At 39.9% G+C, this 14,526-nt stretch overlaps 1 protein-coding gene across 1 annotated transcript in view; it reads left to right on the top strand.

Annotated features, from left to right (window-relative positions):
- Nucleotides 1–14,526, top strand: part of LOC143767890 (uncharacterized) — a 94,399-nt gene that overhangs the window by 69,633 nt on the left and 10,240 nt on the right. The window contains exons 8-10 of the mRNA XM_077256411.1: nt 13,310–13,498; nt 13,576–13,699; nt 13,904–13,989. Of these exons, the coding sequence (XP_077112526.1) occupies nt 13,310–13,498; nt 13,576–13,699; nt 13,904–13,989 (399 nt within the window). The remainder of the gene's footprint in view (nt 1–13,309; nt 13,499–13,575; nt 13,700–13,903; nt 13,990–14,526) is intronic.

Here is a 14,526-nt window from a genome sequence, read left to right as displayed (position 1 = left end):
TCGGTATCCTGAAGATACCTGGGCGAGATATACCTGCCCCCGAATACCAGACCGACATGACTCTTACAATATGTATATAAGAGGGAGAGAGATCACAAGAGAGCTGTATATGAGAGATCTGTATATACGAGAGAGATCTGTATATAAGAGAGAGAGCTGTATATAAGAGAGAGCTGTATATACAAGAGAGAGCTGTATATAAGAGAGAGATCTGTATATAAGAGAGAGATCTGTATATAAGAGAGAGATCTGTATATAAGAGAGAGAGATCTGTATATAAGAGAGAGATCTGTATATAAGAGAGAGATCTGTATATAAGAGAGAGATCTGTATATAAGAGAGAGCTGTATATGAGAGAGATCTGTATATAAGAGAGAGATCTGTATATAAGAAAGAGAGATCTGTATATAAGAGAGAGATCCGTATATAAGAGAGAGATCTGTATATAAGAGAGATCTGTATATAAGAGAGATCTGTATATAAGAGATCTGTATATAAGAGAGATCTGTATATAAGAGAGAGATCTGTATATAAGAGATCTGTATATAAGAGAGATCTGTATATAAGAGATTTGTATATAAGAGCGAGATAGCTGTATATAAGAGAGAGAGATCTGTATATAAGAGAGAGATCTGTATATAAGAGAGATCTGTATATAAGAGAGAGATCTGTATATAAGAGAGATCTGTATATAAGAGAGAGATCTGTATATAAGAGAGAGATAGATCTGTATATAAGAGCTAGATATCTATATAAGAGAGATATCTGTATATAAGAGAGAGAGATCTGTATATAAGAGAGAGATCTGTATATAAGAGAGAGATCTGTATATAAGAGCTAGATATCTATATAAGAGAGATATCTGTATATAAGAGAGAGAGATCTGTATATAAGAGAGAGATCTGTATATAAGAGAGATCTGTATATAAGAGAGAGATCTGTATATAAGAGAGAGATCTGTATATAAGAGATATATCTGTATATAAGAGAGATCTGTATATAAGAGAGAGAGATCTGTATATAAGAGAGAGATCTGTATATAAGAGAGAGATCTGTATATAAGAGATATATCTGTATATAAGAGAGATCTGTATATAAGATAGAGATCTGTATATAAGAGAGAGATCTGTATATAAGAGAGATCTGTATATAAGATAGAGATCTGTATATAAGAGAGATCTGTATATAAGAGAGAGATACCTGAATAGATTAAACAACTCACTGAAAAAATCAGCATCACCAAAGCTTTAAAATATAACCTTGATTCAAAATAAAAATAATAATGATAGTAATATGCTGAATAGCAATGGACGTGTTGACATGGACTGGTCGCTAAACATACAGAAACAAAAAGGGGCCAAAGAAGCCAGAAAAACGACCAAGATAGTCCATAAATATTGTAATATGAAAATTCTTTATTGAGACAATAAATAGGACAGAAAAAAGCACAGGCCCTTAAAAAATGGCGCACACGAAGTGCATCCACTGTAAAAAGGTACAACAAAACACACAAGTGCACGGACACAGGGAACCACCCATCACCTTACTCCCCTTAAAGAGTAGTAAATTGGCCACTCCCCGTCAGGAGAGACAGTCCAAAAGAGAAGGTGGTATAAATTATAGCCATATCTGCCTGATGTTGCAGACCACAAGTAGTAAATAATCAGCAAGTGCACTGTTGTACCTTTTTACAGTGGATGCACTTCGTGTGCGCCATTTTTTAACGGCCTGTGCTTTTTTCTGTCCTATTGTCTCAATAAAGAATTTTCATATTACAATATTTATGGACTATCTTGGTCGTTTTTATCTGGCTTCTTTGGTCCCTTTTTGTTTAAGAGAGAGATACCTGTATATAAGAGATATCTGTATGTAAGAGAGAGATATCTGTATATAAGAGAGAGATATCTGTATATAAGAGAGAGATATATACAGTGGGTATGGAAAGTATTCAGACCCCTTTAAATTTTTCACTCTTTGTTTCATTGCAGCCATTTAATAAATTCAAAAAAGTTCATTTTTTTCTCATTAATGTACACTCTGCACCCCATCTTGACTGGAAAAAAAGCAAATGTAATGTTTGCATATTTATTAAAAAAAGAAAAGCTGAAATATCACATGGTCATAAGTCTTCAGACCCTTTGCTCAGTATTGAGTAGAAAAACCCTTTTGAGCTAGTACAGCCATGAGTCTTCTTGGGAATGATGCAACAAGTTTTTCACACCTGGATTTGGGGATCCTCTGCCATTCTACCTTGCAGATCCTCTCCAGTTCCGTCAGGTTGGATGGTGAACGTTGGTGGACAGCCATTTTCAGGTCTCCAGAGATGCTCAATTGGGTTTAGGTCAGGGCTCTGGCTGGGCCAGTCAGAAATGGTCACAGAGTTGTTCTGAAGCCACTCCTTTGTTATTTTAGCTGTGCGCTTAGAGTCATTGTCTTGTTGGAAGGCGAACCTTCGGTCAAGTGTGAGGTCCAGAGCACTCTGGAAGAGGTTTTCTTCCAGGATATCTGTACTTGGCCGCATTCATATTTCCTTCAATGTCAACCAGTCGTCCTGTCCCTGCAGCTGAAAAACACCCCCATAGCATAATGCTTCCACTACCATGTTTTACTGTTGGGACTGTATTGAGCAGGTGATGTGCAGGGCCTGGTTTTCTCCACACATACCACTTAGAATTATCACCAAAATGGTTTATCTTTGTCTCATCAGACCAGAGAATATTATTTCTTATAGTCTGGGAGTCCTTCATGTGGTTTTTAGCAAACTCTATGACTATGCGCACGGTGCGGATTTGGCTGCGGATTTGGCTGCGGATCTGCAGCGGATTGGCGGATTGGCCCCAGCGGATTCGCAGCAGTTTTCCATCATGTTCACAGTACCATGTAAACCTATGGAAAACCAAATCCGGAAACGCTGCGTTGTATTTTCTGCAGCATGTCAATTCTTTGTGCGTTTTACACCTGCTCCTCAATATGAATCAGCAGGAAAATGCAGGAAATCCGCTGTAAATCGGCAGGTAAAACGCCGTGCGTTTTACCTGAGGATTTTTCAAAAACGGTGCGGAATAATCCGCAAACGAATCCGCAACGTGGGCATATAGCCTTAGGAACCTTGAATACTGCAGAAATTCTTTTGTAACCATGGCCAGATCTGTGCCTTGCCACACTTCTTTCTCTGAGCTCCTTGGCCAGTTCCTTTGACCTCATGATTCTCATTTGGTCTGACATGCACTGTGAGCTGTGAGATCTTATATAGACAGGTGTGTGCCTTTCCAAATCAAGTCCTATCAGTTTAATTAAACATAGCTGGACTCCAATGAAGGAGTAGAACCATCTCGAGGAGCATCCCCAGATCAACACCTGGTCATCTAATGGTTAGACGGAGACCTGGAGAGGCGTACAAGTAACAGTGTCTTGCACCCACTGTGAAATTTGGTGGAGGATCGGTGATGATCTGGGGATGCTTCATCAAGCCTGGAATTGGGCAGGTTAGTCTTTGTGAAGGACGTATGAATCAAGCCGCATACAAGGTTATCCTGGAAAAACAGTTGACTCTTTCTGCTCAGGTAATGTTCCCCAACTCTGAGGACTGTTTTTTCCAGCAGGACAATGCGCCATGCCACACAGCTACAGTAGGTCAATCAAGGTGTGGATGAAGGACCACCACATCAAATCCCTGTCATGGCCAGCCCAATCTTCAGACCTGAACCTCATTGAAAACATCTGGAATGTAATCAAGAGGAAGATGAATAGTCACAAGCCATCAAACAAAGAACTGCTTACATTTTTGTTCCAGGAGTGGCATAAGGTCACCCAAAAGCAGTGTGACAGACTGGTGGAAAGCATGCCAACACGCATGAAAGCTGTGATTAAAAATCATGGTTATTCCACAAAATATTGATTTCTGAACTCTTCCTGAGTGAAAACATTAGTATTGTTGTTTCTAAATGATTATGAACATGTTTTTCTCTGTCCCTCTTGATGGCACCACGGAGAGAGGGGATCTGCCCACTAAGGACAGGAAACCTACAGATAAAAAGGCGGTACCTCTCTCCCGCATCAGTTTGGTTTCCTGTCCTTGATGGGAGACCTACAGAAGACATACCTCGTCGCGGGAATTCCGGGCCCAATCAGTCCGACTCAGGCAGCGGGGGTTCCCCTGTCTCGACTGGTGTGGTGTCCCGAGTAGCCACCGCTGGGGTCAGGGGCCTCTAGGGTGTGCGGGGAGAGGCGGCAAGAAGGAGCGCAGCCGCCTCTCTGGGTAAGAAAAGAAATGCAGCAGCAGCATCCCGGGGGGGTCCCTTCCGAGGAGGAGGAGGTAACGCTGGTGCGGCCTCCCTGGTGTTAGTCTGCATGGCTGGGGTGCCCTGTAAATCCGACTTTGCATCCGCAATTTCAGCTAAATTTGTGTTCCAAAATTGAAAATTGCTCCTTCCCTTCTGAGCCTTGCCGTTTGTCCAAACAATGGTTTCTGGCCACATGTGGGGTATCAGCGCTCTCATAAGAAACTAGGTAACAAATTGTGGGGTCCATTTTTTTGTGCTATTCCTAGTAAAAGTGGAAACATTGAAGCTACTGCAACATTTTAAAGTAAAAATAACTTTTTTTTTTTTTTTCATTTGTCTTTGCATTAATTCCTGTGCAGAACCTAATGGGTAAAAACAATTTCCTGACATCAGTTTTGAAGTATTTGAGGGGTACTTTTAAATGTATCACTTTTGGGGAGTTTACAATTTATATAGTTCGCTAAAGAAACAGGTTTTGCAAATTTCTTGAAAAAATTTGAAATGTTTATTAAACTTTTTATCCCTCTAACATCCTAACATAATAAAATAATGTTTGAAAATTGACGCAGATGTAAAGAAGACATATGAGAAATGTAATTTATTAATTATTTTGCTCAGCATGACGAACTGTTTTAAGGATGTAAAGATTGAAAGTTCGAAATTGCAATTTTTTCCAAAATTTTCTCAAAATTTCCAATATTTTCACAAATGCAAAAAATATTTACCTAAATTTACCTCTAACATAAAGTACCGGTACAATGGGTTACGAAAAACCAGTCTCAGAATCACTTGGATACGTTGAAACGTTCCAGAGTTATTACCACATTAAGTGACACTGGTCAGATTTAAAAAAAATTGGCCTGGTCATTAAGGTTAAAATGGGTTTGGTCACTAAGGGTTAATGACTCTAAGATTAACAGATTCTGGTTTGTTTCACATGGTTTTTGTTTTTTTTTATTCCATGTTTACATATGTGTTTCTTCTTGTCTTTGCTGCTTTCAATCTGAATCTACAATGTGAACATTCCAATAAGAATAACGAAACAATTGCATGAACAGGTGCGTCCAAACTTTTGGCTGGTACTGTACAATATGAACCAGGGCTGTGGAGTCAGAGTTGATGTCCATTTTGGTGGAGTCGATATAAAATGGACAGACTCAGAATATATATGTGCAGGAGGTGCTGTAAATGTTTCCATAAGAATTTGGGAAAGTTATGAAATGTCCTCTAAATTTCCGTTCTGTTCCGGATCTAAGGATCTCGGTTTTTAGTGGAGATGAGTCTGTGCTGCACTTTATGCACATGCTCAGTAGTGACCAGCGCTGTGGAGTTGGGGTCAGAAGTCAGGGAAATTAAGGAGTCAAAGTCGGAGTCCGTGGTCTGGCTTACTGACTCCACAACCCTAAACTAATCCAAAGGTAATAGATGGCACCTGGACTAGTAGTTGAGGTGGCAGGGGGTTGGAATGACAACCCCACACACATCACAGATAGGTTGGCGGCTTCCTCAGGGGTTAGGCTCAGAGCAGTAATCACCTGTTGTATCTTGTCCATATTGACAATATGCAGGTCACATTGCTTTTGCAGCCAGTGAATGACTGCATGTTCGTATGTCCATGTGTGACACGCCTGATAATTTAAACAAGACAAACTGGTGGAAAAAAGCACCTCCAACACGAATAAGGCACAGAATTCAAAAGGTAATTATTATTATTATTATTCATTTTTATAGCGCCATTTATTCCATGGCGCTTCTACTGACAGCTAAGTGTCCTACATTAGGGACAACATCTCCATCTTTCTTGGCTGCCTTTTGTATTAATCATGTCTTTGGTCCACTGTACTGTGCTAAAGCATAGATGCTGACCATTTGTCAATATTACCTATTGGCACCTGTATATTGCTGTTTTTTAATGCAGGCGCCTATGCAATATTATGTATTTATTTGTACATGCAGTTATCACGATTAGTATGTACGAATACATGTCAGCTAGCATGGGCATATACAGTCTTCTATTTGGACTAAACCAGGTCATTTAAATTGTGTATTTTTTCTCCTTCTATTTTCCCACTGCTTTTGCACACCAGTCTATATATATATCTGTGGCTGTGCGGAGGACAAGTATATTAATATTTTACTGGCCAAATTGACCATATATCTACAGCGTATTGTCCTGAGTGGGGTTCCATAAAATGGAGGATTGATAGTTTTTTCCTAGAGTGCACCTGAGTTTCTCTACTCCTGCTTTCTTCATAACTTTTATTTGCTCATTGTTTTCTCACCTGCAGCTGGCTAGGTATTTAATAGGGCCAGCAGGTTACAGCCGCCGTGGAGTGGGGGCGCCAAATAATCTATCAGGGTGCCAACCTCCACTGCTAGGCAGGGATAGCAGGAGAGTGAAGGGCTAATTATTAGGTAAGGTGCACCTAGTAGTTTTTTGAGTCCATTTTTAAAAAAAATAAATATCCTTTTTTCTGTTTTACACTGGGAAGTGGTATTTTTACAAGGTATATTAATAAAGATTCAAGATTTTTAAGGGGAATTTATGTCACATGTCTTTTTTGATTTTCCTTTTGTACAAAAATTTGTTTTTCATATGCTTCGCTTTACATGTGAAAAACGGGGCATACATAGGCAAGTATAATAAAGATGATCAATACAAGACACACAAGTACAAAAGGAGAGAGGACCCTGCCCGCCAGGGCTCACAGTCTACAATGACATTATTGTTTGTTCTTTTTAAGCACAATTTATGTCCCTCCTCTCATTCTGCACACATCAGTTTCTGGGGGGAGGGTTTAGGCAAAGTACTTAATATTTTTCCACTGTAGTATCCAATTTTTCATCATCCGTTTTTAAATGCTGGAAAAAGTTAAACTAAAATATTTATTTTCAATAGGTCCAATAAATATTTACGGGAAATGGATGTGTTTGTTTTCTTTTTTTTTTAAACTAATTTCTATTGACGTTTATATCAGGTTACATCAGGAGACCTTGGTAGCCATTCATCTGGCCCAAGACGACTAATCCATTTTTCAGGAAACTGTTCATGTAGGAATGCTCGGCCCGGACACCCATACTGTGGTGGTGCATCATCTTGGGTGTCAGGTCCGAACATTCCTACATGAACAGTTTCCTGGAAAGTGGATTCGTCGTCGTGGGCCAGTTGAATGGCCACCAAGGTCTTCCGATCTGACCCCCTTAGACTTTTATCTTTGGGGTCATCTGAAGGCAATTGTCTATGCTGTGAAGATACGAGATGTGCAGCATCTGAAACAACGGATACTGGGAGCCTGTGCTAGCATTTCTTCTGCGGTGTTGCTATCAGTGTGTCAAGAGTGGGAGAAGAGCAAATCTAAATTTGCAACCTGGATCAAACTCCCGCTCTCTGTTGCTGGCCGTATTAACCTAATTAAAATGATATTGCTCCCCAAACTTAGCTACTGCTTTCAACACAGTGCTGTGCCAATTCCTAAATCCTTCTTTGCGAATCTAAACTCCCTAATTACGTCCTTTATATGGGGGAAGGCTAGGCCCAAACTCAAGTTATCTGCTCTGCAGAGACCAAAGCAGGGGGGTGGGGTGGCTTTGCCGGATTTTTACTTGTATTATCTCGCCAGGCAGGCTAAGGCGATAAATAAGTGGATGCCCAATAATTCCCTACCTAACTCTGAGAGCCATCTGCTCTATTCTGCCCGGATTGATTGTCCACTGGGGTTTTTGGAGCTGGAGAAAGTTAGTGTTCCTTGTTTGCTGCCCTTACTCCGGCTGGCACGATTAATATGGAAGCAAATTAAAAAAGTCACTAGATTTGTAGATGCTGTAGCTGAAATGCCCTTGTGGAACAATAACACTGGTCAACAGCATTTTTGGTGCCAAAGATATTTCATCGAATTTAGGGTATTTTTGGGGTGCTGATTCTGAATATGTCATCAGTTTTGCCAGATTGGCTCAAGTTTTTGAGATTTTTGGTATCTTATTTATAGCACTTGTTGGTAAATGCGACGCATTATCTCATTAATTTCTTTGGATTAGTACTTGAACTGAGCAGTTCTCAATATAGTTTTGTGTTAATTAGTGTTCTAAAAGTTTGTTCATAGCTTGATTTTTGCACTAACTTTATGTTGTTGTCTGTTTTCCAGTGAAAAGCATGAACTCATCAAGAAGAAGTTGTCTTAACGATCCAGACTCATTCTGTTACTTTTGTGGTGAATACACACTGCCAAAACATAGAAGAAACATAACAGACTTCGTAAAAAAGTGTATTTTGCCTATTTTGGGGTTATGCTTGGGGACCAAGACAAGTTTTGGGCACCACACATAGTGTGCAAAGCATGTATCGAATTATTACGAAAATGGAGCAAAGGACAAAGAAAAAGCTTCAAATTTGGTGTTCCAATGGTGTGGAGAGAGCCAAAAAATCATCATGATGACTGTTATTTCTGTGCAGTGCAAGTGCAAGGATTCAATAAGCATAAGAAACGAAAATGGGAGTAACATGGAATCTGCAAGAAGGCCTGTCCCTCATTGTGAAGATGTGCCTGTACCTGTGTTTACCATAAATAACAGTCATCATGATGATTTTTTGGCTCTCACCACACCATTGGAACACCAAATTTGAAGCTTTTTCTTTGTCCTTTGCTCCATTTTCGTAATAATTCGATACATGCTTTGCACACTATGTGTGGTGCCCAAAACTTGTCTTGGTCCCCAAGCATAACCCCAAAATAGGCAAAATACACTTTTTTTACGAAGTCTGTTATGTTTCTTCTATGTTTTGGCAGTGTGTATTCACCACAAATGTAACAGAATGAGTCTGGATCGTTAAGACAACTTCTTCTTGATGAGTTCATGCTTTTCACTGGAAAACAGACAACAACATAAAGTTAGTGCAAAAATCAAGCTATGAACAAACTTTTAGAACACTAATTAACACAAAACTATATTGAGAACTGCTCAGTTCAAGTACTAATCCAAAGAAATTAATGAGATGATGCGTCACATTTACCAACAAGTGCTATAGATACCAAAAATGTCAAAAACTTGAGCCAATCTGGCCAAACTGATAGCATATTCAGAATCAGCACCCCAAAAATACCCCAAATTCATTAAAATATTTTGGACACCAGAAAAAAAAAATTTTTTTGTTGACCTGTGTAATTATTTCCCACTACTGCTGAACCACCTATCCACTGATTTTTGGATTTCATATGGTGTCTTCTCGGTAGGTGATTTACATAACCAGGGGACTTTTACATCTTTTGAACAACTACAACATAAATAAAATATCCCGAGATCTCAATTCTTCCATTATTTACAGCTAAGATCAGCCTTCCAATCGCGCATGAGGAATATGGGTACAGGTTGAGCTATTTCATCTGTACGTTTAATAGGAATTCTCAACTCTCAAGGTCCTCAAGGACTTATTTCCTCTTTATATACCTATCTGCTGTCTACAGGAGTTGGGTCTACTATACACTCTATTAAAGGGAATTGGGAGGGAGTTCTTCCAGATGTACTGGGACAAGAATGGGAAGATATCCTGGAATCTCCAACTAAAGTCTCCCCATCAATCAATAACAGGATGACCCAGTTGTATATAATATATCAGTCCTATCTGACCCCGACACGACTTTTTAAAATGGGTTGCCTCCACTCGTCAGATTGTTTGCGGTGTCACTCACCTGATGCAGATTTTATCCATATGATATGGCGATGCCCTATTATTCTTCATTACTGGAAAGAGGTGACAACATTTTTAACATCTTTATTGTCGATTCCTGTCCCGCTTGAGCCACTGACTTGCTTATTTAGGGTGTGGGATGCGGAAACCTGGGACCATTATACTGGGATTTTTCTACGGGAGACACTCTTTCTGGCACGGAAGGTATTGGCATTACGATGGATGGGTGGTTCTTGCCCACCTCTCAGTGCTTGGGTTAATTTGGTGAACTCGGTTATCCCGTATGAACGAACATTGTATCAAAATAGAGGATGTCCAGGCAAATTCGAGAAGATCTGGGGTAGATGGAACTCCTCTTATCATACTTTATAGGTCCACACTAATTGGATATTTACACATGAAGCTGGGTTTATGGTTTAGGGGGCATCACTTGAAGGGCGAAATTTTGCGGAATTTTCTTTTAGGTGGCGTACTATTAGTAGTTATTGTAGTTGATGTTATATAATAGGTAATTTATAGGACACCAGTGATCTGACATGCACAGTTTGTTATTCTTGCAATACTTTATTAATAATGGATACAACAATGCATTGCAATTATCTGTACCTCATGCTGTAACTGATAATAAAGAATGCAAATGTGTGTATTGTATGATTTATTCTGAAATTAATAAACGAATTTAAAAAAAAAAGAGTGTGAGAAGAGGGTTGCTTTGACAATCCAACGCAATGGGCAGCACTTTAAACACATTTTATAAGTGGTCATAGACTTGTAAATAACTCATTAAATAATAAAGTTACCTTAAAACCAAGCACACCATTGTTTTTCTTGTGAAATTCTCAGTAAGTTTGATGTGTCACATGACCCTCTTCCCATTGGAAAAAAAAAGTTGGATCCAATATAGCTAACTTCAATATGGCCGCCATGGTCACCACCCATCTTGAAAAGTTTTCCCTCTCCCATATACTAATGTGCCACAAGCAGGAAGTTGATATCACCAACCATTCCCATTTTATTTAGGTGTATCCATATAAATGGTCCACCCTGTATATAGGGATGCATGTGAAACATAGTTACATATAGTTACATAGTTATTAAGGTTGAAGGAACACTTTAAGTCCATCTAGTTCAAACGTATCTAGAAATCCACAGAGCCCCACAACGTAATTCCAAGCACACTGAAATGCAAAGCTGTAGTGGTCCTAAAGGGACTTAGGCAATACACTTATGGAGGTTACAATGAGAGATATGAAATACTTATCTTAAAGGGAATCAGTCACCACATTTGACCTATCTAAAGTATTACTATGGGCATACAGGTTATAGACTGCTGAACACCGTCCTACCTGTGTGTCTCATATCAGATGTCTTGTTGAGAAGTCATCTTTTATCATTTTATGTAAATTACATTTTCCAAGCTCCAGGGCAGATGGTGCCTGGAGATAACTCTGCCTCCAGAGCTTGTTTTAAATATAAAGGTGAGTTACCAGTGTGATGTGTAATGGTTACCAGTGTAATGTGTGATGGCCGCTCTCTGTTCTCCTGATCTTACTGTAGAGCTGTGTGTGATTATACCTGACACATCTGTAGCTTCCTCCCAGCTTCAACTTCCAGCTCACAGGCGGACAGGGTTATAATATTGTTACAATACAGCAGAGCTGAGAGGGAAGCAAAAAATGTGTTTGTAAGACGACAAAGTTCAGTCCTCTTCTGTGTTAGTTACTTGTCTCACTGGTAACTCCCCATTCATGTAAAATAAGCTCTGGGGGCAGAGTTATCTCCAGGCACCAACCGCCCCAAAGCCTGGAAGAGGTCATTTCTATAAAGTGTTAAAAGATGATTTCTCAGCAACAAGACATCTGATATGAGACAAACAGGGAGGACTGTTTTCAGCAGTCTATAGCCTGTATTCTCATATTAATAGTTTACATAGGTCAAATGTGATAACATATTCCCTTTAACCCCTTTGCAACCTCCGCCGTGCTAGTTCTGTGCAGGTCTCTTCCCTTCCTTTGATGTGGGCTCCGGCGCTGAGCCCACATCTTTCCCAGTTCATGTCAGCTGTTTTGAACAGCCAACATATGCCCGTAACAGCCCCGGATGGAATTGCGATCCACCTGCTGCTATTAACTTGATAAATGCCGCTGTCAAACTTCTGCTGTTTTATATTATAGGTACAGAGGGGAAAGAAAGTATTTAGTCAGCCACCAATTGTGCAAGTTCTCCCACTTAAAAAGATGGGAGAGGCCTGTAATTGACACGTCAATCCGATAGGACCTGGGGACTTACCAAGGAGGTCCTTTAAAATATCAGAGATCTCCTCATTGTTGAGCAACCTGTTAAGAGAGTTTACTGCTTCTGGGGGAAGAACTGGTAACTTGAGACTGGACAGATAATTATTAAGTAAGGAGCACTGACGATCTGGGAGCGACAGTAAGGAGTCCCTGAGATTATTTAGCTTTTTATAAAAGATAAGGAAAATATTTGAAATAGCAGATGGATTAAAGTGAGTTGCGCCATTATTGTCTTTGAGAAGCTGAGGCCACAGAGCTGTCTTTAAGTCTTAATGAATTTGGTGCATCCAGTACAAAACATGAACGCATGCAAAATATCTGTTTTAGTTTATCAGGGTCCATGTGTGCTATTCATTTAAAAAAGTCGGATGTGAAAAACTTGTGTATAAATGTGTCCATAAGAATCACTTCTCCTTGTCCCCTTCCAGGTTCCTGTTGTCTAGGATCTTGGTAGTTGATGCATTCTTTACGAGACTGTTGCCTGACTGACCCATCTACACTGGATAAGGACAGATGCAAGATGGCGAACAGTATACTAAATCTCACCCTGGAGATCATATATCTACTAACTGGAGAGGTGAGGCCCTCAGTGTGTCACATGTGACATGACTTGAAAGGTGTAATTCACTGCAAAAAACATCAAATCCGAAAAACATTACAGAATAAAACAGCAGCCTTACTTACCAACACCAAGTCACGATGCTACTGCACTGCAGGATGCAGCAGGGCCCCATAATAAGGCGGAGGTAGCACAGGTGCAAAATACTGATGAAACAACCACTCAGACACCTACCATTCATGGAGATGGTGGTCACCTAGTATAATAGATGCAAACAGATAAGGCTTATACAGGGCACCAGTCACACAAATCCATGTAGTATCTGGCTTACAGCCTATTAATGACACCCATACTATTAGATCAGGTGAGCCGCCCAGGACTATGTAGGTGCACCTCACAATTGCCCCTTCTAGTGCTACATGACGTGGAAGGTGGGACATTGTGGGAAGACATGTACTGACATTTATAAGGGTCTCTCTTTCACACACAGGAGTACACAGTAGTCAAGTCCTCTAGTGGGTGTGTGGCCCCCAGCAATAGTGACCAAGAGTTAGAAGAAAGGGGGAAATATCAGAGTCCAATAATGAAACTTCCACCTAATTCTCTGACATACGACAGTAACAACGCACAGAAGATCCTGGAACTCACCGACAAGATCAAAGAGCTGCTGACTGCCGAGGTGAGAAGTGCGGAGACATTACCCACTAATAATAAAGGAGGGGATGTCAAGGATGACTGTAGGATTGTGTGTGACAGGTGTCTATAAGAAGTCAGGATGTCGCCATCTATTGCTCCATGGAGGAGTGGGAGTACATAGAAGGACACAAAGATGTATACAAAGACATCATGATGGAGGACCACCAGCCTCTCATATCACCAGGTAAGAAGAGACTTTTATTGTTTGGCTTTCTGCTAACCTTATTAGAAAATGCTTGAGTTAATAGAGGTGGATTCTGTCTGTCTGTCTGTTTCCGTACCCTAAGCCTTGGCCACTGTTGAAATTGATACAGCTAGGCTTCCTTCCAAATATCAGCTGAAAATTGGGGCAATACATGTACTAAGGCAATGTGTATGTTTCCTATAGATGGTTCCAGTAAGCAAAATGTACCAAAGCGATGTCCCAGTCCTCTTAATTTTAAGGAATGTTCAAAGGAAAAGCAGATTAATCAGGTAAACTGAACATGTTTTTATTTACCAAATACCTGAAATGGCTTGTAAAGAAGACTTCTAGTTCTGCATTAGATCCGGTTTTATATTTATGTTTCCTATTAAAGGAGCTGTTCCCTTTTAATTAAAGTTTTCTCCAGCTGCAGTTTTTTATAACCATAGCAAACTACGCTGTACTCACCTTCCCTGGGGTAACCCCTTAACGATGAATGACGGGTATAGCATGTAATGTTCCCGTATCATGACGTATTTAATCCCTTTGCAACTAATAACAGACATAGCACATAATGAGCCAGTGTCGGTTCCCGAATCATGACTTGCTATGTCCGTCATGGATTAGAACAGTCACTGTGTCGTGACATTTGGAAGTTTGTGAGAGGGAGGGGGCTCACCCCAGTGATTACAAACCTCTCCATTCTTTGTAGGTGGGAAAACTTACACTGCCCATTTTGCATCAAATGCTTATTTTCCTCGCTGTATATATTTATATATATATAGAATGTCTGTTTTCTACTAAATTTGACATTAGTTGTTTTAACT

This window comes from Ranitomeya variabilis, chromosome 4, assembly GCF_051348905.1.
Source record: "Ranitomeya variabilis isolate aRanVar5 chromosome 4, aRanVar5.hap1, whole genome shotgun sequence".
NCBI classification, from domain to species: Eukaryota; Metazoa; Chordata; class Amphibia; order Anura; family Dendrobatidae; genus Ranitomeya; species Ranitomeya variabilis.
Note: the sequence above shows the minus strand (reverse complement) of the source record. Positions and strands in the feature narration are given on the sequence as shown.